We start from the raw sequence: 21370 nt of genomic DNA, 5'->3' as shown, positions 1-21370 counted from the left end.
GGTTTTATTTTGAAAACATCACAAATTTAAGGATTTTATTTTGAAAACATCACAAATTTAAAGGTTTTATTTTGAAAACACCACAAATTTAAGGATTTTATTTTGAAAACATCACAAATTTGAGGATTTTATTTTGAAAACATCACAAATTTGAGGATTTTATTTTGAAAATACCACAAATTTAAGGATTTTATTTTGAAAATACCACAAATTTAAGGTTTTTATTTTGAAAACATCACAAATTTAAGGATTTTATTTTGAAAATACCACAAATTTAAGGATTTTATTTTGAAAATACCACAAATTTAAGGATTTTATTTTGAAAATACCACAAATTTAAGGATTTTATTTTGAAAATACCACAAATTTAAGGATTTTTTTTTGAAAACACCACAAATTTCCGGATTTTATTTTAAAATACATTATTGTTAAAGATTTTATTTTGAAAATGTCACACAAATGTAAGACTATTATTTACAAACCTTTACACATTGAAGACTTTTCTGTTTTTTCTGTGAATGAGCTTTTGGCCTCAGACTCTGACGTCTCTTTGTCTTTGCAGTTACGTGCGTCTGTCTGCGCCCAGGTGAGTGTCCACAGGGGGCGCCGTCTCCACAACATCACTGTTTTCACTATGTTTGACATGTCATTTGTTCATAACTCGCTCTGATTGGCTGCAGTCTGGTGATTTCCGCCCGGCGACAGCAGAGACACAGAGCCAATCACAGCGCTCGACGACGGCCCCTCCCCCTGCCTCCCGTCCCGACCAACGGGCTCACGGCATCGCTGACAACGGCCCAATCAGCCACCGGCTCGGATCTGCCCGGCAACAAGCGAGACGTAAGCCACGCCCCCAAAACTGTCCAATACCTTTAATAGTTTTCATTGCTTTAAAGGGGGGTATTCTGCAAAATCGACTTTTTCAAGCTTTACATCATGTTATTAAGTCATTCCCTCATTAAAAACATGCCTGAAGTGTTGCCTTGGCACATTCACGTATTTTCGAGTAATCTGTAAAAACTCTGATGGCGGCCATTTTAGGGATAAAACGCAGAGTCATCATGGAGGATTAGCTTCATGTGTTGTGAACCGGAGCCACAGCAGACTTTTACAAAGACACACATCAGTGTTTCTGTTACCGAAACACCCAGGATTAAAACCGGTGACAAGAACACTTATTTCAGTGTCTGGTTCTGCGCTGGGCCTTGATGATGCACAGAGCCTCCGGAGAAAGCTAATGCTAAGCTAAACCTCGAGTCATCACGTGAAAACGAGAAATATGCACAAATAAAGTCAATAAAACCACCACACACACAAAGAACCGTTTAACAATGATCACACACGGAGCCGGGCTTGTTGATTTGGAAGTTTATTGCTCACATTTCATCTACAGTGAGTCGTAGCCGAGTGGTTTTCTCCCGGAGCTAACAAGCTAGCCGCGACAAGCTAACAACCTTCACCTTCACAACATTCATTGAAAACAGGCAGCATATTATGCACAAATAACGTCAATAAAGCAGCAACTACTCGAAGCAGCCTTTACGATGATCACACAATGAGCCTGGCACAAATTTAAGGATTTTATTTTGAAAACACCACAAATTTAAAAGTTTTATTTTGAAAACATCACAAATTTAAGGATTTTATTTTGAAAACATCACAAATTTAAAAGTTTTATTTTGAAAACACCACAAATTTAAAAGTTTTATTTTGAAAACATCACAAATTTAAGGATTTTATTTTGAAAACATCACAAATTTAAGGATTTTATTTTGAAAACACCATAAATTTTAAAGATTTTGTTTTGAAAACATCACAAGCTAAGGCACTATTAGCCGCGACAAGCTAACAACCTTCACCTTCACAACATTCATTGAAAACAGGCAGCATATTATGCACAAATAACGTCAATAAAGCAGCAACTACTCGAAGCAGCCTTTACGATGATCACACACTGAGCCTGGCTTTACACATTTGTGGTTTATTGCAGACTTTTCATCAACAATGAGCTGTAGTCGATTATTACAAGCTAACGGGTAACCTCGAAAAACCACTGTCCACCTGCACAGATAATGTCCGTCTTTTGAAGCGTCCTAAAGAGACAGGGGCCTATTTCAAGTCATTTGCTACGGCCATTTTGAAAGAGCAATTTTATACAAGGCAGTTATTCTAATTTACTGCACTCCCCCCTCTCTCCTCTCTCCCCCCTCTCTCCCCCCTCTCCCCTCAGGTAAAGAGAGTGTCTCAGATCAGAATCCGTCGAGCTTCCCCCAAAGACACCAACCTGACTCCCCTGGGGCTGCCGCGCGTCAAACGGTAAAAACACTAACCTAAACTACTCGAGTACAGCGTTACTCAGTTAGTTTTACTCAGTTACTCGAGTACTTAGTCACCGGCGCCTCCCGTTTCAGTTTGAAGAAGAAGGAGTTCAGTCTGGAGGAGATCTACACCAACAAGAACTACAAGTCCCCGTCGGCGAACAGGTGAGAACCGCAGCTCCCACAATGCCCCGGGGGGCGAGGGCGTGGTCTAACGGCCTGACTCCTCCCCCTCTGCAGCAGCAGTTTGGAGACCATCTTCGAGGAGCCGCGGGAGAAGGACGGAGCGCTGCTGCTGATTGGTCAGCAGAGGCGGCGCCGCGTGCTGCACTTCCCCGACTTCACACAGCCCAGGAAGAGGAAACGGCCCGCCCCCTCAGGTAACCCCGCCCCCTCAGGTAACCCCGCCCCCTCAGGTAACTCCTCCCCCTCAGGTCACCCCGCCCCCTCAGGTAACTCCTCCCCCTCAGGCAACCCCGCCCCCTCTGGTAACCCCGTCCCCTCTGGTATCCCCACCCACTCAGGTAACCCCGCCCCCTCAGGTAACCCCGCCCCCTCTGGTAACCCCGTCCCCTCTGGTATCCCCACCCACTCTGGTATCCCCACCCACTCAGGTAACCCCGCCCCCTTCGGTAACCCCGCGCAGTCAGGCAACCCTGTCCCCTGCTATCTTGGCTAATTCCAGTTTGGCTAATACTAATGTTGCTAATACTAACATGGCTAATGCAAACTTGGCTAATTCTAACTTGGCTAATGCTAACTTGGCTAATGCAAACTTGGCTAATACTAACATGGTTAATGCTAACGTAGCTAATGCTAGCGTGGCTAATGCTAGTGTGGCTAATGCTAGCGTGGCTGATTCTAACCTGGCTAATGCTAACTTGGCTAATACCAACTTGGCTAATACCAACTCTGGTTAATATTATGGCTAATACTAACTTGGCTAATGCTAACTTGGCTAATGCTAACTTGGCTAATGCTAACTTGGCTAATGCTAACTTGGCTAATACTAACGTGGCTAATGCTAATTTGGCTAATGCTAACGTGGCTAATATCAACTTCGCTAATACTAACGTAGCTAATGCTATCTTGGCTAATGCTAACTTGGCTAATACTAACGTGGCTAATGCTAACGTGGCTAATATCAACTTGGCTAATACTAACGTAGCTAATGCTAGCTTGGCTAATGCTAGCTTGGCTAATGTTAACTTGGCTAATGCTATTTGGCTAATGCTAACTTGGCTAATGCTAACTTGCCTAATACCAACTTGGCTAATGCTAACTTGGCTAATGCTAACTTGGCTAATGCTAACGTGGCTAATACTAACTTGGCTAATATTAACTTGGCTAATACTTACTTGGCTAATGCTAACTTGCCTAATGCTAACTCGGCTGATGCTAACGTGGCAAATTCTTCCCTCTGATATCGGCCGATCACCACATCTTTATTGAACATCTTTATTTACATGTTGTGTTTTGATTTTCTTTGCTGTTTTTAGGGGTGGGGCTTGTCGCCATGGTGCCCCGGAAGCGGGCGGCGGCCCGGCGCGGCTGCCGCGACGACGACTGCGACTCGGACGTGATGCTGCTGCAGCGTCTGAGCGCGCTGCACGACTTCCTGCAGAGACAGGGGCTGGACCACGACTCCTGACCGGGGGGGGGGGCGTTACCGAGGAGGGGGCGTCGCCGAGGGGGCGTCGCCGAGGGGGCGTCGCCGAGGCGACGCTGCACCGGAGGAAAAGGACAGACACCTCTGGTCAGACGCTGAGTCACAAACACACTGGACTTTGCCGCAGAAAGAGTTCCTTTTCTCTTTGGACGAGTTTTTATCACGTTTATTTAAAGGTCCGTCATGAACACAGATCATGATCATCTCATTGGACGATTCCCACAGAGGTCGGGACGGTGATGTCATGTCGCTAAGCATTATGGGAAAAGCGGCGATTATAAACGAATGGAGGTTTTAAAAGTTCACGTTAAAGCACTTGGACACAGTGAGTTGGCGGGTTTAAGGAGTTGTTCCACAGCTTTTTATACCGTTATTAGCTAGCGTTAGTCAATGGAAACGTATGCTAGCAGCTGCAAAGATGGCCGATCTCCATGGCAACGGTGGGATTTCCCGAACCCTGGACTCGCCCATATATGGTCATGTTTGAAAACTGTTAAGGGGGAAAACAATAAGGAGAAAAATCTAAACATTCTTCAAAAACTACTTAAAAGCAGCACTATGTAACTTGTTCACCTTAATAAATCCTTTTAGTCCCTGTGGGGGTAAAACAAGTGTTAATGGGATGATTGGAGGGTCTTTCATCGCCCCCTGGTGTCTGCCACTGAATGTGGAATCACGAAGAAGAAGCTAACAGGCTAACGGGCAAAGCTAACTGCGGGCTAGCGTCACTTTAAACAGTATTTACAGCCGAGTTTGAGTGAAAAAAATTGTCCCTTCGTCCTTCCTGTCTGCGTAGTATTTACTCTCCTTGCTCCGACACCTGCAGTTGCGCTCATGGCCTCTAGGGGGAAGAGTTACTCAGTGCTGCTTTAACAAACGCTGGATTATGAATATATTTTTCTACTAAATAAAGATACAAAGGCACGGGGAGGAGCAAAGAGGTTCCACAGCCCATAACTAACGGCGAATGCTAACCTGATGCTACATGTTAGCATCGGGCTAATGCCAACGGTTAGCTTCTACTGAACAATCTGCTGTGAGAAAAGATTATACTTAAAGGGTCGAGACGGGACAAACCAGGAGCTAGAGGGAGTCTTGTTGTTGCCGTGGTAACCGGAGGCCATTTCCTGGGAGACGCAGGGCGCATGTGCAGACAAAATGGCTGAAAACAAAATGGCTGAAAACAAACCCCGGTCTGTGTTTTTGTCTCGCGACGTCGTCGTTTTGAGTCACATTAAAGTGAGGTTTTCAGGACAAAGTGCCGACGACCTGGACTTTTATAGGACTGGATAAACGACCTGGACGAGCGAGAATTACACGGTTTTATCCAGATTATGAGAAATTCTAACGGCTACGAAACGTACGGTTTGGACCGAGTGAAATCACAGTTTAGTCCTGATTTTATCCCTGGTTTAGTCCTGGTTTAGACCTGATTAAGTCCTGGTTTAGTCCCGGTTTTATCCCTGGTTTAGACCATGTTTAGTCCTGGTTTAGACCTGGTTTTATCCCTGGTTTTGTCCTGGTTTAGACCTGGTTTAGTCCTGGTTTAGTCCTGGTTTAGTCCTGGTTTAGTCCCGGTTTAGTCCTGGTTTAGACCTAGTTTTATCCCTGGTTTAGTCCTGGTTTAGACCTAGTTTAGTCCTGGTTCTATCCCTGGTTTAGTCCAGGTTTAGTCCTGGTTTAGACCTGGTTTAGTCCCGGTTTTATCCCTGGTTTAGACCATGTTTAGTCCTGGTTTAGACCTGGTTTTATCCCTGGTTTTGTCCTGGTTTAGACCTGGTTTAGTCCTGGTTTAGTCCTGGTTTAGACCTAGTTTTATCCCTGGTTTAGCCCAAGTTTAGTCCTGGTTCTATCCCTGGTTTAGACCAAGTTTAGTCCTGGTTCTATCCCTGGTTTAGTCCAGGTTTAGTCCTGGTTTAGACCTGGTTTAGTCCCGGTTTAGTCCTGGTTTAGTCCCGGTTTAGTCCTGGTTTAGACCTAGTTTTATCCCTGGTTTAGCCCAAGTTTAGTCCTGGTTCTATCCCTGGTTTAGACCAAGTTTAGTCCTGGTTCTATCCCTGGTTTAGACCAAGTTTAGTCCTGGTTCTATCCCTGGTTTAGTCCAGGTTTAGTCCCGGTTTAGTCCTGGTTTAGACCTAGTTTTATCCCTGGTTTAGTCCTGGTTTAGACCTAGTTTTATCCCTGGTTTAGCCCAGGTTTAGACCAAGTTTAGTCCTGGTTTAGTCCTGGTTTAGACCTAGTTTTATCCCTGGTTTAGTCCTGGTTTAGTCCTGGTTCTATCCCTGGTTTAACCCAGGTTTAGTCCTGGTTTAGACCTGGTTTAGTCCCGGTTTTATCCCTGGTTTAGTCCTGGTTTAGTCCCGGTTTAGTCCTGGTTTAGACCTAGTTTTATCCCTGGTTTAGCCCAGGTTTAGACCAAGTTTAGTCCTGGTTTAGTCCTGGTTTAGACCTAGTTTTATCCCTGGTTTAGACCTGGTTTAGTCCTGGTTCTATCCCTGGTTTAGCCCAGGTTTAGCCCAGGTTTAGACCTGGTTTAGTCCCGGTTTTATCCCTGGTTTAGTCCTGGTTTAGTCCCGGTTTAGTCCTGGTTCTATCCCTGGTTTAGTCCTGGTTTAGTCCTGGTTTAGTCCTGGTTTAATCCCTGGTTTTTTGTAAAACACTTGTAAACGGTTCAGAAAGTTCTGCACAGGAGAATGTTCCGATATTTAAACGAAAGTCTCTCCTCACTTCCTGGTCCTTTAGCCAATCACCTGCTCCCACCGTGATGCCCCGCCCCTCCCTGACCCCGCCCACAGACGGTCACGTGACTCTGAAGAAAACAAATGGCTGATGTGTTTGTTTTTGGAGGAAATAAAGGTTTGTGACACTGCAGCGCCTCCGGGTCTCATTTCAGGGAAGTGAAAACAGGACGGGGCCGAGGACGGACCCCTGTGGCGCCCCCGCTGGCAGGGAGGCGGGACCCCTGTGGCGCCCCCGCTGGCCGGGAGGCGGAGCTACAGGGATGGAAACATGTGACCCAGAGCCGGTTTTATCATTAGTTTATTATTAAAGTTATTTCACAGTAAAAATGACAGTTAAATCAGTTTAAGGCGGAGACCGAGGGGCGTGGCCTCGAGTCACGGAGGGCGGAGTCTTGTCACCTGGCACCACACCTGAGGGCGGAGTCTAAGCCCTGTGGAGGCGTGGTTTGGCGGGAGGGAGCTAAAACAAAAGAAGAAGAGAGTTAGAACCGGCGAGTCTGCGGTTTATGAAAAAAAACAAAATGAGGAAAAACATCAGGAAATAATAAAAAATAATAATAAACACAGAATTTGGAGGAAAAAAAGAACAAATTACAAACCACAAAAAAAAAAAAGAAAATCACCACAAAAATGGGGAAAAATGTAATTAATGAATGACATTTAAGCATTATTTATTCATATTTTAGATATTTATGTTTCTTTGTATGTTCCTGCATTTAAACATATAAGACAACTTTCCCACGATTTTTTTTTACAACTTTCCCACGACTTTTTTTTCCACTACTTTATTTTCTACGACTTTTCCACTACTTTTTTTACAACTTTCGAACAACTTTTTTTTCGACGACTTTTCCACGATTTTTGTACGATTTTTCTACTTTTCCACGACTTTCCTACAACTTTTTTTTCTACTTTTCCACGACTTTTTTTCCCACTACTTTATTTTCTACGACTTTCCTACAACTTTTTTTTCTACAACTTTTCCACAACTTTTTTCCTACGACTTTTCCACGATTTTTTTCCCACGACTTTTTTTCCCACTACTTTATTTTCCACAACTTTTCCACAACTTTTTTTTACGACTTTTCTACGACTTTTTTTTTCTACGACTTTTCCACGACTTCTTTTTACAACTTTTCCACGACTTTTTTTTCTACGACTTTTTTTCTACGACTTTTCCACGATTTTTGTACGATTTTTGTACGACTTTCCCACGACTTTTTTTCCAAACTTTCCCACGACATTTCTACGATTTTTCCACAACTTTTGTATGACTTTCCCTTACCTGCTGGTTAGGTGTGTACAGTAGTTAAACTGGTTACCTGCTGGTTAGGTGTGTACAGTAGTTAAACTGGTTACCTGCTGGTTAGGTGTGTACAGTAGTTAAACTGGTTACCTGCTGGTTAGGCGCTCAGAGCTTGGACTGGTTCATGCGGGACATGAGTTTCTCCAGTTTTATGGCCAGAGTCATGTCTCCTTTGATCCGCAGCTTCCCCGACATGAAGGCCAGAGTGGGCTTCAGCTTCCCTGGAACACAACCAGCACACCCCTTATTAGCATTATTATTAGCATTAGCATTACTACCTTATCTCATGAATATGGATGAATACCTCTTATTATTATTCTGACTTTTCCACGATTTTTTTCTACGACTTTTTTTAACGACTTTCCTACGATTTTTTCTACGACTTTTTTTAACGACTTTTCTACGACTTTTTCTATGACTTTTTTTAACGACTTTACTACGATTTTTTTCTATGACTTTTTTTAAACAATTTTACTACGATATTTTTTACGACTTTTCTACGACTTTTCGACAATTTTTTTCTACGACTTTTTGACGACTTTTCTACGATTTCTCTACGACTTTTCTACGACTTTTCTACGATTTCTCGACGACTTTTCTACGACTTTACGATTTTTCTACGATTTTTCTACGACTTTTCTACGATTTTTCTACGACTTTTCTACAATTTTTCTACGACTTTTCTACGACTTTTCTACGACTTTTCTAGCTCATGAATATTGATGAGTAAATGAGGGAGTGGCCGGGGGGTGGGCGGGGCTTACCTGCAAACATCTTGCTGAAGTCGGCCGAGTCCATCGTCATGACGACGTCCGCTTTGCCCTCGGGCTCGCCCTGCCCCGCTGACCCCGCCCCCGACTTCAGGTCCAGGAACCACACGCCGCTGTTCTCCCCTAGAGACCAGAGACCAGGTTAGACCAGAGACCAGGTTAGACCAGGTTAGACCGCTTTAGTCTAGGTTATCACTCTCTAGTCCCTCTTTAGTCTGGCTTATCCGTCTTTAGTCCCTCTTAAGTCCGGTTTAGTCCCTCTTTAGTCTGGTTTAGTCCCTCTTTAGTCCGGTTTAGTCCCTCTTAAGTCCGGTTTAGCCCCTCGTTAGTCCGGTTTAGTCCCTCTTTAGTCTGGTTTAGTCCCTCTTTAGTCCGGTTTAGTCCCTCTTTAGTCCGGTTTAGCCCCTCTTAAGTCTGGTTTAGTCCCTCTTAAGTCCGGTTTAGCCCCTCTTTAGTCTGGTTTAGTCCCTCTTAAGTCCGGTTTAGTCCGGTTTAGCCCCTCTTTAGTCCGGTTTAGCCCCTCTTTAGTCCGTTTTTTACCCGACAGGTCGAAGCGGTAAACACCCTTCGTCGACTTCACGACGTCTTCGTTGATGACGGCTCTGATGACGTCGAAGGTGCTTTCGATTGGTCCAGAGGAGGCAGAGGGCGGGGCCTGGGAGGAGGGGGGCTTAAAGGCAGGAGTCGCACCTGGAACAGACCACGCCCATCAGAGACCACGCCCATCAGAGACCATGCCCATCAGAGAAAGAAAAAGAATAGCCGTTAGCATTAGCTTGTTCTGTGTATTTTCCTATAGCCGTTAGCATTAGCTTGTTCTGTGTATTTTCCTATAGCTGTTAGCATTAGCCTCTCATATATATTTTCCTATAGCCATTAGCTTGTTCTGTGTATTTTATTTTCCTATAGCCGTTAGCATTAGCTTGTTCTGTGTATTTTCCTATAGTCGTTAGCATTAGCCTGTTCTATGTATTTTCCAATAGCTGTTAGCATTAGCTTGTTCTGTGTATTGTCCTATAGCTGTTAGCATTAGCTTGTTCTGTGTATTTTCCTATAGCCGTTAGCATTAACTTGTTCTATGTATTTTCCTATAGCCGTTAGCATTAGCTTGTTCTGTGTATTTTCCTATAGCTGTTAGCATTAGCCTCTCATATGTATTTTCCTATAGCCGTTAGCATTAGCTTGTTCTGTGTATTTTCCTATAGCCGTTAGCATTAGCTTGTTCTGTGTATTTTCCTATAGCCGTTAGCATTAGCTTGTTCTGTGTATTTTCCTATAGCCGTTAGCATTAGCTTGTTCTGTGTATTTTCCTATAGCCATTAGCATTAGCTTGTTCTGTGCATTTTATTTTCCAATAGCCGTTAGCATTAGCCTGTTCTATGTATTTTCCAATAGCTGTTAGCATTAGCTTGTTCTATGTATTTTCCTATAGCTGTTAGCATTAGCCTGTTCTGTGTATTTTCCTATAGCCATTAGCATTAGCCTGTTCTATGTATTTTCCAATAGCTGTTAGCATTAGCTTGTTCTGTGTATTTTCCTATAGCCATTAGCATTAGCTTGTTTTTCTACGTATTTTCCTATAGCTGTTAGCATTAGCTTGTTCTGTGTATTTTCCTATAGCCATTAGCATTAGCCTGTTCTATGTATTTTCCAATAGCTGTTAGCATTAGCTTTTTCTATGTATTTTCCTATAGCTGTTAGCATTAGCTTGTTCTGTGTATTTTCCTATAGCCGTTAGCATTAGCCTAATCAATGCATTTTCCTATAGTCATTAGCCTAATCAATGTATTTTCCTATAGCCGTTAGCATTAGCCTGTTCTGTGTATTTTCCTATAGCCGTTAGCATTAGCCTAATCAATGCATTTTCCTATAGTCATTAGCCTGTTCTGTGTATTCTCCAATAGCTGTTAGCATTAGCTCGTTCTATGTATTTTCCTATAGCCGTTAGCATTAGCCTGTTCTGTGTATTTTCCTATAGCCGTTAGCATTAGCCTGTTCTGTGTATTTTCCTATAGCCGTTAGCATTAGCCTGTTCTGTGTATTTTCCTGTAGCCGTTAGCATTAGCTTGTTCTGTGTATTTTCCTGTAGCCGTTAGCATTAGCCTGTGTTAGCAGGTCGTGCGTACCGTGCTTCTCCATCGTCTGAACCAGCGCCTCCGGAGCCTCGTCCAAAAAGAAGTCAGGAAGCAGCGGGTGCCCTGCGACCAATCACAGCACAGAGACACGATGACATCAGCGGCTCACACGAGCGTGCGGCGGGAAGGGCATCGGGCTCACCTGGCTGCACGGCGTACTGCTCGAAGTCCCGCACGCCCTCGTCGCGCAGCAGGTCCTCGTCGATGACGAAGCGGCCCGTGAAGTCGCGGCTCTTGGTGAGGATGGCGTACGCCGCGTCCGCCATGATGTCGGACGTGCGGCACTGCTTCGAAATGCCCTCGCCGCCGAGCATGTCCATCGCCGCCGTCTGGATCGCTGCGGCGGGAAGATCGACCCATCAATCCATCAATCAATCAACCAACCAACCATCCAAGATCAAGTATGACTGAACGTAAGTGTTTTTCCTATAGCCGTTAGCATTAGCCTGTCCTATGTATTTTTCTATAGCCATTAGCATTAGCCAGTTCTGTGTATTTTCCTATAGCTGTTAGCATTAGCTTGTTCTGTGTATTTTCCTATAGCCGTTAGCATTAGCCTGTCCTATTAATTTTCCTATAGCCATTAGCATTAGCCTGTCCTATTAATTTTTCTATAGCCATTAGCATTAGCCTGTCCTATTAATTTTTCTATAGCCGTTATCATTAGCCTGTCCTATTAATTTTTTTATAGCCGTTAGCATTAGCCTGTCCTATTAATTTTCCTATAGCCATTAGCATTAGCCTGTCCTATTAATTTTTCTATAGCCATTAGCATTAGCCTGTCCTATTATTTTTTCTATAGCCATTAGCATTAGCCTGTCCTATTAATTTTTCTATAGCTGTTAGCATTAGGCTGTTCTCTGTATTTTCTTATAGCCGTTAGCATTAGCCTGTCCTATATATTTTCCAATACTTGCTAGCATTAGCCTATCCATCTGTTGGCATTAGCCTGTTCTGTGTTTTTTCCTATAGCCGTTAGCATTAGCTTGTTCTGTGTATTTTCCAATAGCCGTTAGCATTAGCTTGTTTTGTGTATTTTCCTATAGCCGTTAGCATTAGCTTGTTTTGTGTATTTTCCTATAGCCGTTAGCATTAGCTTGTTCTGTGTATTTTCCTATAGCCGCCAGCATTAGCCTGTTCTGTGTTTTTTCCTATAGCCGTTAGCATTAGCTTGTTCTGTGTATTTTCCAATAGCCGTTAGCATTAGCTTGTTTTGTGTATTTTCCTATAGCCGCCAGCATTAGCTTGTTCTATGTATTTTCCTATAGCCGTTAGCATTAGCTTGTTCTGTGTATTTTCCTATAGCCGCCAGCATTAGCTTGTTCTGTGTATTTTCCTATAGCCGTTAGCATTAGCTTGTTCTATGTACTTTCCAATAGCCGCCAGCATTAGCTCGTTCTGTGTATTTTCCTATAGCCGTGAGCATTAGCTTGTTCTATGTACTTTCCTAAAGCCGTTAGCATTAGCTTGTTCTATGTATTTTCCTATAGCCGCCAGCATTAGCCTGTTCTATGTATTTTCCCATAGCCGTTAGCATTAGCTTGTTCTGTGTATTATCCTATAGCCGCCAGCATTAGCTTGTTCTATGTATTTTCCTATAGCCGCCAGCATTAGCTTGTTCTATGTATTTTCCTATAGCCGTTAGCATTAGCTTGTTCTATGTACTTTCCAATAGCCGTTAGCCGCAGGTATGACTGAACGTGAGTGTTAAAGCGTCAGAGAGAGTCACCTGTCCGTGGCCACAGGGCGTTGACGGCGATTTGACCTCTGAACTCCTCCGCCATCCCCAGCACGCACATGGACATGCCGTACTTCGCCATGGTGTAGGCTGCGAACACACACAGGGTGACTACACAGCGCCCCCTAGAGCTCACAGACAGGAGTTACTACACAGCGCCCCCTAGAGCTCACAGACAGAGTGGTGGGTGTGGTCAGAGTGGTGGGTGTGGTCAGAGTGGTGGGTGTGGTCAGGGTGGTGGGTGTGGTCAGAGTGGTGGGTGTGGTCAGAGTGGTGGGTGTGGTCAGAGTGGTGGGTGTGGTCAGAGCGGTGGGTGTGGTCAGGGTGGTGGGTGTGGTCAGGGCGGTGGGTGTGGTCAGAGTGGTGGGTGTGGTCAGGGTGGTGGGTGTGGTCAGGGTGGTGGGTGTGGTCAGAGTGGTGGGTGTGGTCAGAGTGGTGGGTGTGGTCAGGGCGGTGGGTGTGGTCAGAGTGGTGGGTGTGGTCAGAGTGGTGGGTGTGGTCAGAGTGGTGGGTGTGGTCAGAGTGGTGGGTGTGGTCAGGGTGGTGGGTGTGGTCAGAGTGGTGGGTGTGGTCAGAGTGGTGGGTGTGGTCAGAGTGGTGGGTGTGGTCAGAGTGGTGGGTGTGGTCAGAGTGGTGGGTGTGGTCAGAGTGGTGGGTGTGGTCAGAGTGGTGGGTGTGGTCAGAGTGGTGGGTGTGGTCAGAGTGGTGGGTGTGGTCAGAGTGGTGGGTGTGGTCAGCGGTGGGTGTGGTCAGGGTGGTGGGTGTGGTCAGGGTGGTGGGTGTGGTCAGTGTGGTGGGTGTGGTCAGGGTGGTGGGTGTGGTCAGTGTGGTGGGTGTGGTCAGGGTGGTGGGTGTGGTCAGAGTGGTGGGTGTGGTCAGAGTGGTGGGTGTGGTCAGAGTGGTGGGTGTGGTCAGGGTGGTGGGTGTGGTCAGTGTGGTGGGTGTGGTCAGGGTGGTGGGTGTGGTCAGAGTGGTGGGTGTGGTCAGGGTGGTGGGTGTGGTCAGTGTGGTGGGTGTGGTCAGGGTGGTGGGTGTGGTCAGAGTGGTGGGTGTGGTCAGAGTGGTGGGTGTGGTCAGAGTGGTGGGTGTGGTCAGAGTGGTGGGTGTGGTCAGGGTGGTGGGTGTGGTCAGGGTGGTGGGTGTGGTCAGTGGTACCTGTGTGGTTCTTGAACCATATGGGGTTGAGGTTGAGCGGCGGCGACAGGTTGAGGATGTGAGGAGAGCGAGAGTTCAGCAGGTGAGGGATCACCAACTTAGACCTGGAACAGAGACGGGTCAGAGGAGCTGCAGTAGTAGTAGCAGTAGCACTAGCACTAGCACTAGCAGTAGTAGTAGCAGTAGCAGTAGCACTAGCACTAGCACTAGCACTAGCAGTAGTAGTAGCAGTAGCAGTAGCACTAGCACTAGCAGTAGTAGTAGTAGTAGCAGTAGCAGTAGCAGTAGCACTAGCACTAGCAGTAGTAGTAGCACTAGCACTAGCACTAGCAGTAGTAGTACCAGTAGCAGTAGCACTAGCACTAGCACTAGCAGTAGTAGTAGTAGTAGCAGTAGTAGTAGCAGTAGCACTAGCACTAGCAGTAGTAGTAGCACTAGCACTAGCACTAGCAGTAGTAGTACCAGTAGCAGTAGCACTAGCACTAGCACTAGCAGTAGTAGTAGTAGTACCAGTAGCAGTAGCACTAGCACTAGCACTAGCACTAGCAGTAGCAGTAGCAGTAGCACTAGCACTAGCAGTAGTAGTAGTAGTACCAGTCGCAGTAGCACTAGCACTAGCAGTAGTAGTAGTAGTACCAGTAGCAGTAGCAGTAGCAGTACCAGTAGCAGTAGCACTAGCACTAGCACTAGCAGTAGTAGTAGTAGTAGCAGTAGCAGTAGCACTAGCACTAGCAGTAGTAGTAGCACTAGCACTAGCAGTAGTAGTAACAGTAGCAGTAGCACTAGCACTAGCACTAGCAGTAGTAGTACCAGTAGCAGTAGCACTAGCACTAGCACTAGCAGTAGTAGTACCAGTAGCAGTAGCACTAGCACTAGCAGTAGTAGTAGCAGTAGCAGTAGCAGTAGCACTAGCACTAGCACTAGCAGTAGCAGTAGCAGTAGCACTAGCACTAGCACTAGCAGTAGCAGTAGCAGTAGCAGTAGCAGTAGCAGTAGCACTAGCAGTAGCACTAGCACTAGCAGTAGCAGTAGCAGTAGCAGTAGCACTAGCACTAGCACTAGCAGTAGCAGTAGCAGTAGCACTAGCAGTAGCAGTAGCAGTAGCACTAGCACTAGCACTAGCACTAGCAGTAGCAGTAGCACTAGCACTAGCAGTAGCACTAGCAGTAGCAGTAGCAGTAGCAGTAGCAGTAGCAGTAGCAGTAGCACTAGCAGTAGCAGTAGCAGTAGCAGTAGCACTAGCACTAGCAGTAGCAGTAGCACTAGCACTAGCAGTAGCAGTAGCAGTAGCACTAGCACTAGCAGTAGCAGTAGCAGTAGCACTAGCACTAGCACTAGCAGTAGCAGTAGTAGTAGCACTAGCACTAGCAGTAGCAGTAGCAGTAGCACTAGCACTAGCACTAGCAGTAGCAGTAGCAGTAGCACTAGCACTAGCACTAGCACTAGCACTAGCAGTAGCAGTAGCAGTAGCAGTAGTACCAGTAGCAGGTTGATTCCTGTAGTATTTGCAGTAGTATTTGTAGTATTTGTAGTAGTATTTGTAGTATTTGTAGTAGTATTTGTAGTATTACGTGAGGTACGTTCCCCGCAGGTTGATTCCTGTAGTATTTGCAGTAGTATTTGTAGTATTTGTTGTAGTATTTGTAGTATTACGTGAGGTACGTTCCCCGCAGGTTGATTCCTGTAGTATTTGCAGTAGTATTTGTAGTATTTGTAGTAGTATTTGTAGTATTACGTGAGGTACGTTCCCCGCAGGTTGATTCCTGTAGTATTTGCAGTAGTATTTGTAGTATTTGTAGTAGTATTTGTATATTACGTGAGGTACGTTCCCCGCAGGTTGATTCCCATCATCAGGTCGACTTTCTTCATGGGCGTGTCTAACGTCCCGGTCAGGCTGATCGCACTGGCGTTATTTACCAGGATGTCAATGCCTGAGCCAATCACAGGAGAGGGAGGGGTTTGAACAGGCCAATCACAGGAGAGGGAGGGGTTTGAACAGGCCAATCAGAGGAGAGGAAAACATCACCTCCGAACGTGTCCACGGCCTTCTTCACGGCGGCTCCGATCTGCTGCTCGTCTCTGATGTCCACGATACACGGCAGAGCCTTCCCCCCCGCCGCCTCCACTGGAAGTACAAATACTTTATGTACTACTACTACTACTACTACTAACACTAATACTACGAAGCATAGAAAGTGCAGAAACATTGATCTTAAAAGCACATTTTCACAAAAACAGATCAGAGCAGACGACGGATATTGTATTTTTGAGTTTGGGGTGAGTGTAGCAGTAGTACTTGTAGTATTTGTAGTATTTGCAGTAGTAGTACCTTCCTGGGCCGCGGTGTAGATGGTCCCGGGCAGTTTGGGGTGTGTGTAGTAGTAGTATTTGTAGTATTTGTAATAGTATTGACAAAAAATGACAAAAAATGGACCAAAAATGGACAAAAAATGGACAAAAAAATGATAAAAATGTGACAAAAAATGGACAAAAAATGGACAAAAAAATTGATAAAAAATTGACAAAAAATTGACAAAAAAATCGACAAAAAATCGACAAAAAATTGACAAAAAAATGATTAAAAAATTGGCAAAAAATGACAAAAAATTGACAAAAAATTTACAAAAAATGACAAAAAATGGACAAAAAATGACAAAAAAAATGGACAAAAAATGACCAAAAAATGGACAAAAAATGGACAAAAAATGGACAAAAAAAAACATTAAAAATTTACAAAAAAAACATAAAAAATTTACAAAAAAAACATTAAAAATTTACCAAAAAAATGACAGAAAATATCAGTGTCAGAGTGTAGTAGTAGTATTTGTAGTATTTGTAGTATTTGCAGTAGTAGTACCTTCCTGGGCCGCGGTGTAGATGGTCCCGGGCAGTTTGGGGTGAGTGTAGTAGTAGTATTTGTAGTATTTGCAGTAGTAGTACCTTCCTGGGCCGCGGTGTAGATGGTCCCGGGCAGTTTGGGGTGAGTGTAGTAGTAGTATTTGTAGTATTTGCAGTAGTATTGAGAAAAAATGACAAAAAATCGACAAAAAATCGACGAAAAATCGACAAAAAATCGACAAAAATGTGACAAAAAAAACATAAAAAATTGACAAAAAAATTTATAAAAATGGACAAAAAATGGACTAAAAAAACATAAAAAATGGACAAAAAAATTGATTAAAAATCGACAAAAAATGGACAAAAAATGGACAAAAAAATGATAAAAAATTTATAAAAAATCGACAAAAAATTGACAACAAATTGACAAAAAAATGATAAAAAATTGATAAAAAAATGATAAAAAATTGACAAAAATTGACAAAAAATCGACCAAAAAAACATAAAAAATTGACTAAAAAATGATAAAAAAATGATAAAAAATTGATAAAAAATCGACAAAAATGTGACGAAAAATTGACTAAAAATTGACTAAAAATTGACAAAAAAATTGATAAAAATTGACACAAAAAATGACAAAAAAATGACAGAAAATATCAGTGTCAGGGTGTAGTAGTAGTATTTGTAGTATTTGCAGTAGTAGTACCTTCCTGGGCCGCGGTGTAGATGGTCCCGGGCAGTTTGGGGTGAGTGTAGTAGTAGTATTTGTAGTATTTGCAGTAGTAGTACCTTCCTGGGCCGCGGTGTAGATGGTCCCGGGCAGTTTGGGGTGGGTGTAGTAGTAGTATTTGTAGTATTTGTAGTAGTATTGAGAAAAAATGACAAAAAATGGACAAAAAATGGACAAAAAATGGACAAAAAAATGATAAAAAATTGATAAAAAATTGACAAAAAAATTGACAAAAAATTTACAAAAAATTGACTCAAAATTGACAAAAATTATAAAAAATTGATAAAAAATAGACAAAAAATTGACAAAAAATTGACAAAAAAATTGATAAAAATTTACAAAAAAAATGACAAAAAATTGACAGAAAATTTACAAAAAATTGACAAAAAATCGACAAAAAAAACATTAAAAAATGATTAAAAAATGATAAATAATTGATAAAAAATTGACAAAAAAATGACAAAAAATGACAAAAAATTGACTCAAAATTGACAAAAAATTGACAAAAAATTGACAAAAAATTGACTCAAAATTGACAAAAAAATGATAAAAAATTGACAAAAAATTGTCAAAAAATGACAAAAAATTGATAAAAAATGACAAAAAATGACAAAAAATGACAAAAAAAATGACAGAAAATATCAGTGTCAGAGTGTAGTTGTAGTATTAGTAGTATTTGTAGTATTTGCAGTAGTAGTACCTTCCTGGGCCGCGGTGTAGATGGTCCCGGGCAGTTTGGGGTGTGTGTAGTAGTAGTATTTGTAGTATTTGCAGTAGTAGTACCTTCCTGGGCCGCGGTGTAGATGGTCCCGGGCAGTTTGGGGTGTGTGTAGTAGTAGTATTTGTAGTATTTGCAGTAGTAGTACCTTCCTGGGCCGCGGTGTAGATGGTCCCGGGCAGTTTGGGGTGTGGCTCCGCCGTCTTGGCCGCGATCACCACGTTGGCTCCGTCTCGCGCCGCCTTCAGAGCGATGGCTTTTCCGATGCCGCGACTGGCGCCCGTGATGAACAGGGTGCACCCCGCCAACTTACTGCGAATACAAGTACTTTTACTACTACAGAGTACACACGCGCTGCCCCACGGCATGATGCTGCCGCCCCGTGTTTCACCGAGAGCATTTTCTCCAGTTTGGCTTTACCCCAATCCAAAAGCTTCGGGAAAAAAGGTGAGAAATAGAGACAAAACTGAGACGAAAACAATGATGGAAATGTGACAAAAAGTGACTAAAAATGACCAAAAAATGACAAAAAATGAACAAAAAATGACAAAATCGACAAAAAAATAACAAAAAATGACAAAAAACGACAATAAAAATTACAAAAAAATTACAAAAAAATACAAAAAATGCCACAAAAAATGCCACAAAAAATTACAAAAATTTGACAAAATCGACAAAAAAATGACCAAAAAAAATGACAAAAAAATGACAAAAAACAACAAAAAAATAACAAAAAACGACAATAAAAATTAAAAAAAATTACAAAAATGTGACAAAAAATGACAAAAAAAGACCAAAAAAAAGAAAGAAAAAATTACAAAAAAAATACAAAAAATGTGACCAAAAAATGACAAAAAATGACTAAAAATACAAAAAAATACAAAAAATGACAAAAAAAATGCCACAAAAAATGACAAAAATGTGACAAAGTGCACATACTGCCCCACAGCATGATGCTGCCCCCCGTATTTCACAGTTGGGACGGTTTCCTCCGTGGGGATTATGGACAGAATGTGCAACGGAAAAAAATCCATCTCTCATTCTGATATTTAACAAATATAAAAAATCTAATTGACCTAAAAAAGTCAAAGTTTATTCTGGTTTCATGTCAGACAGTGAGAAAAAAATGCAAATGTGTGTTTTTGTGAAGTATGTAAAGACCCTCCAGCTACTGTGAAAATACTACCACTACTACAAAGTACTTCCTCAGGCTGTATCATCATTTTCAAGCAATAAGGGAAAGAAAAAGGATCTTTCTGCTGATGAAAAGTGTGAAATAGTTCAACGGACAATTTTCCCTATTTTCCTTCTTTTTTCAATTAAGTAATAGTAATAGATGTGTAGTAGTAATAGTAATAGTAGTAGTAATAGTAATAGTAGTAGTAGTAGTAATAGTAGTAGTAGTAGTAGTAGTAGTAGTAGTAGTAGTAGTAGTAGTAGTAGAAATAGTAGTAGTAGTAGTAGTAGTAGTAGTAGTAGTAGTAGAAATAGTAGTAGTAGTAGTAATAGATGTGTAGTTGTTGTTGTAGTAATAGTAGTAGTAATAGTAATAGTAACAGTAACAGTAATAGTAGTAGTAGAAATAGTAGTAGTAATAGTAGTAATAATAGTAATAGATGTATATTTGCAGTAACTCTTCGTCACCTTTGCCCTAGTTCCCCGAGGACACGGAACCCCGTACAGAAACCCTCTCATTTCCACAAACCTTCGTCATTACCACCGGATTGAGGCGGAGCCGGACCGGACCCGGTACCGACAGTAATCACGGACCCGCGCGCTTTCCTTCGGCTGCGGGTTCGGTCCGGAACTCTGCTTTAAAAACGTTCATTCTCACGGTTTGTGTTCGTATTCGCTCTGACGGACCGAGCTCACGGGCACGTCTGTCCTGCGTTAGTCTCACACATTTACGCAATAAATAAATGAAATAAACTAACGCTTTTATGAAGAACTTTGGTTTGATAAAAGACAAAAACATTTCTGTGGAGTTTGGTAGAAATAACTGGAGCTGATTAAGACGTTACACAAGTTTCTTTAAGGTAAAGGCGTTTGGTCCGAGTGGAGCCGCTGTTATTCACGGGACGAAACGCCGAGGCTTAAAGGACGCGGCGCTTCTTCGCGAGTCTGAGCCGTTTGTAAAAGGTTTTAATGAAAAGATTTAAATACGAAATTATAAATGATAAAGTAAAGCTTTAAACGGACTCACCCTGTGTTCTGCAGCATGACTGTGTTTCACTGGAGCCGAGCTGAGAGAAAACTATCACCTTTCACCCACTGAGGCACGAGCGGCACAGCGCCCCTGTGGACGCGGAGGGGCATTACAGTGACCTCTGGGACTTTCATAACAATGTCTTTATGTACAGTTTATAACAAACATCTCTACGATAAACATCTCTGGAACAAACATCTCTACAAAAAACATCTCAAAAGAATGAAAAAAATGACAAAAAATGACAAAAAAAAATAACAAAAAAATAACAAAAAAATAAAAAATAAATGACAAAAAATAACACAAAAAATAACAAAAATGTGACAAAAAAATGACAAAAAATTAAACAAAAAATGACAAAAAAACGACAAAAATGTGACCAAAAAATGACAAAAATTTGACAAAAAAATGACAAAAACATCTCTACAACAAACATCTCTACAAACACACAGATGATTCTCTGTGGAGCATGAGCTGATGAAGACACAACATGAGACGTGAATAATTAACAGTTAACCCCTTAACTCCCGCCTGAACCGAGCACATTTTCTCCAGTTTGGCTTTACCCCAATCCAAAAGCTTCTGGGGAAAAGGTGAGGAAATAGCGACAGAACTGAGACGAAAACAATGATGGAAATGTGACAAAAATGTGACAAAAAAGTGACAAAAAAATGACAAAAAATGACAAAAATGTGACAAAATATTGGAAAAAAAGTGACAAAAAAAATGACAAAAAAGTGACAAAAAATGACAAAAAGTGACAAAAAATGACAAAAAAGTGACAAAAAATGACAAAAAATGACAAAAAATGTGACAAAAATGTGACAAAAATGTGACAAAAAAATGACAAAAATGTGACAAAAAAATGACAAAAAATGTGACAAAAATGTGACAAAAAATGACAAAAAATGTGACTAAAAAAATGACAAAAAAATGACAAAAATGTGACAAGAATGAGTTGAAAACCCCCCCATAAAAAAGATGTAAAAAATTGTGATGACATGAGGAAAAAGATCCATTTAGATGAGGTGTTACACTGGCCTACA

General features: G+C 42.3%; 2 protein-coding genes across 2 annotated transcripts; one reads left to right on the top strand and one right to left on the bottom strand.

Annotated features, from left to right (window-relative positions):
* Positions 1–518: 518 nt before the first annotated feature.
* On the top strand, positions 519–3990 carry LOC306981690 (protein PRR14L; the record flags this gene model as incomplete). Its single annotated transcript, XM_079581323.1, has 6 exons — positions 519–586; positions 681–840; positions 2231–2316; positions 2412–2483; positions 2559–2698; positions 3818–3990. 6 exons carry the CDS (start codon positions 519–521, stop codon positions 3967–3969), a joined length of 678 nt encoding a protein of 225 aa, XP_079437449.1. The 3' UTR covers positions 3970–3990.
* A 3025-nt stretch (positions 3991–7015) lies between these two features.
* On the bottom strand, positions 7016–20415 carry hsdl2 (hydroxysteroid dehydrogenase like 2). Its single transcript, XM_079581056.1, has 12 exons — positions 20322–20415; positions 18267–18430; positions 15859–15957; positions 15649–15763; positions 13833–13936; positions 12669–12767; positions 11082–11276; positions 10931–11002; positions 9345–9494; positions 8799–8927; positions 8125–8255; positions 7016–7188 (listed from the first exon to the last, which is right to left on the bottom strand). The coding sequence occupies exons 1-11, from the start codon at positions 20336–20338 to the stop codon at positions 8140–8142; spliced, it is 1260 nt and encodes a 419-aa protein (XP_079437182.1). The 5' UTR covers positions 20339–20415; the 3' UTR covers positions 7016–7188; positions 8125–8139.
* Positions 20416–21370: the final 955 nt, after the last annotated feature.

This window comes from Gobius niger (assembly GCF_951799975.1).
Source record: "Gobius niger genome assembly, chromosome: 22".
NCBI lineage: Eukaryota > Metazoa > Chordata > Actinopteri > Gobiiformes > Gobiidae > Gobius > Gobius niger.
Note: the sequence above shows the minus strand (reverse complement) of the source record. Positions and strands in the feature narration are given on the sequence as shown.

Coding starts and splice junctions, on each gene's coding strand:
- hsdl2 (XM_079581056.1), bottom strand. Junction 13,937..15,648: donor CTGCGGGGAACGTACCTCAC/GTAATATACAAA, acceptor TCTCTGTTCCAG/GTCTAAGTTGGTGATCCCTC. Junction 8,928..9,344: donor TTACCGCTTCGACCTGTCGG/GTAAAAAACGGA, acceptor TCTGGTCTCTAG/GGGAGAACAGCGGCGTGTGG.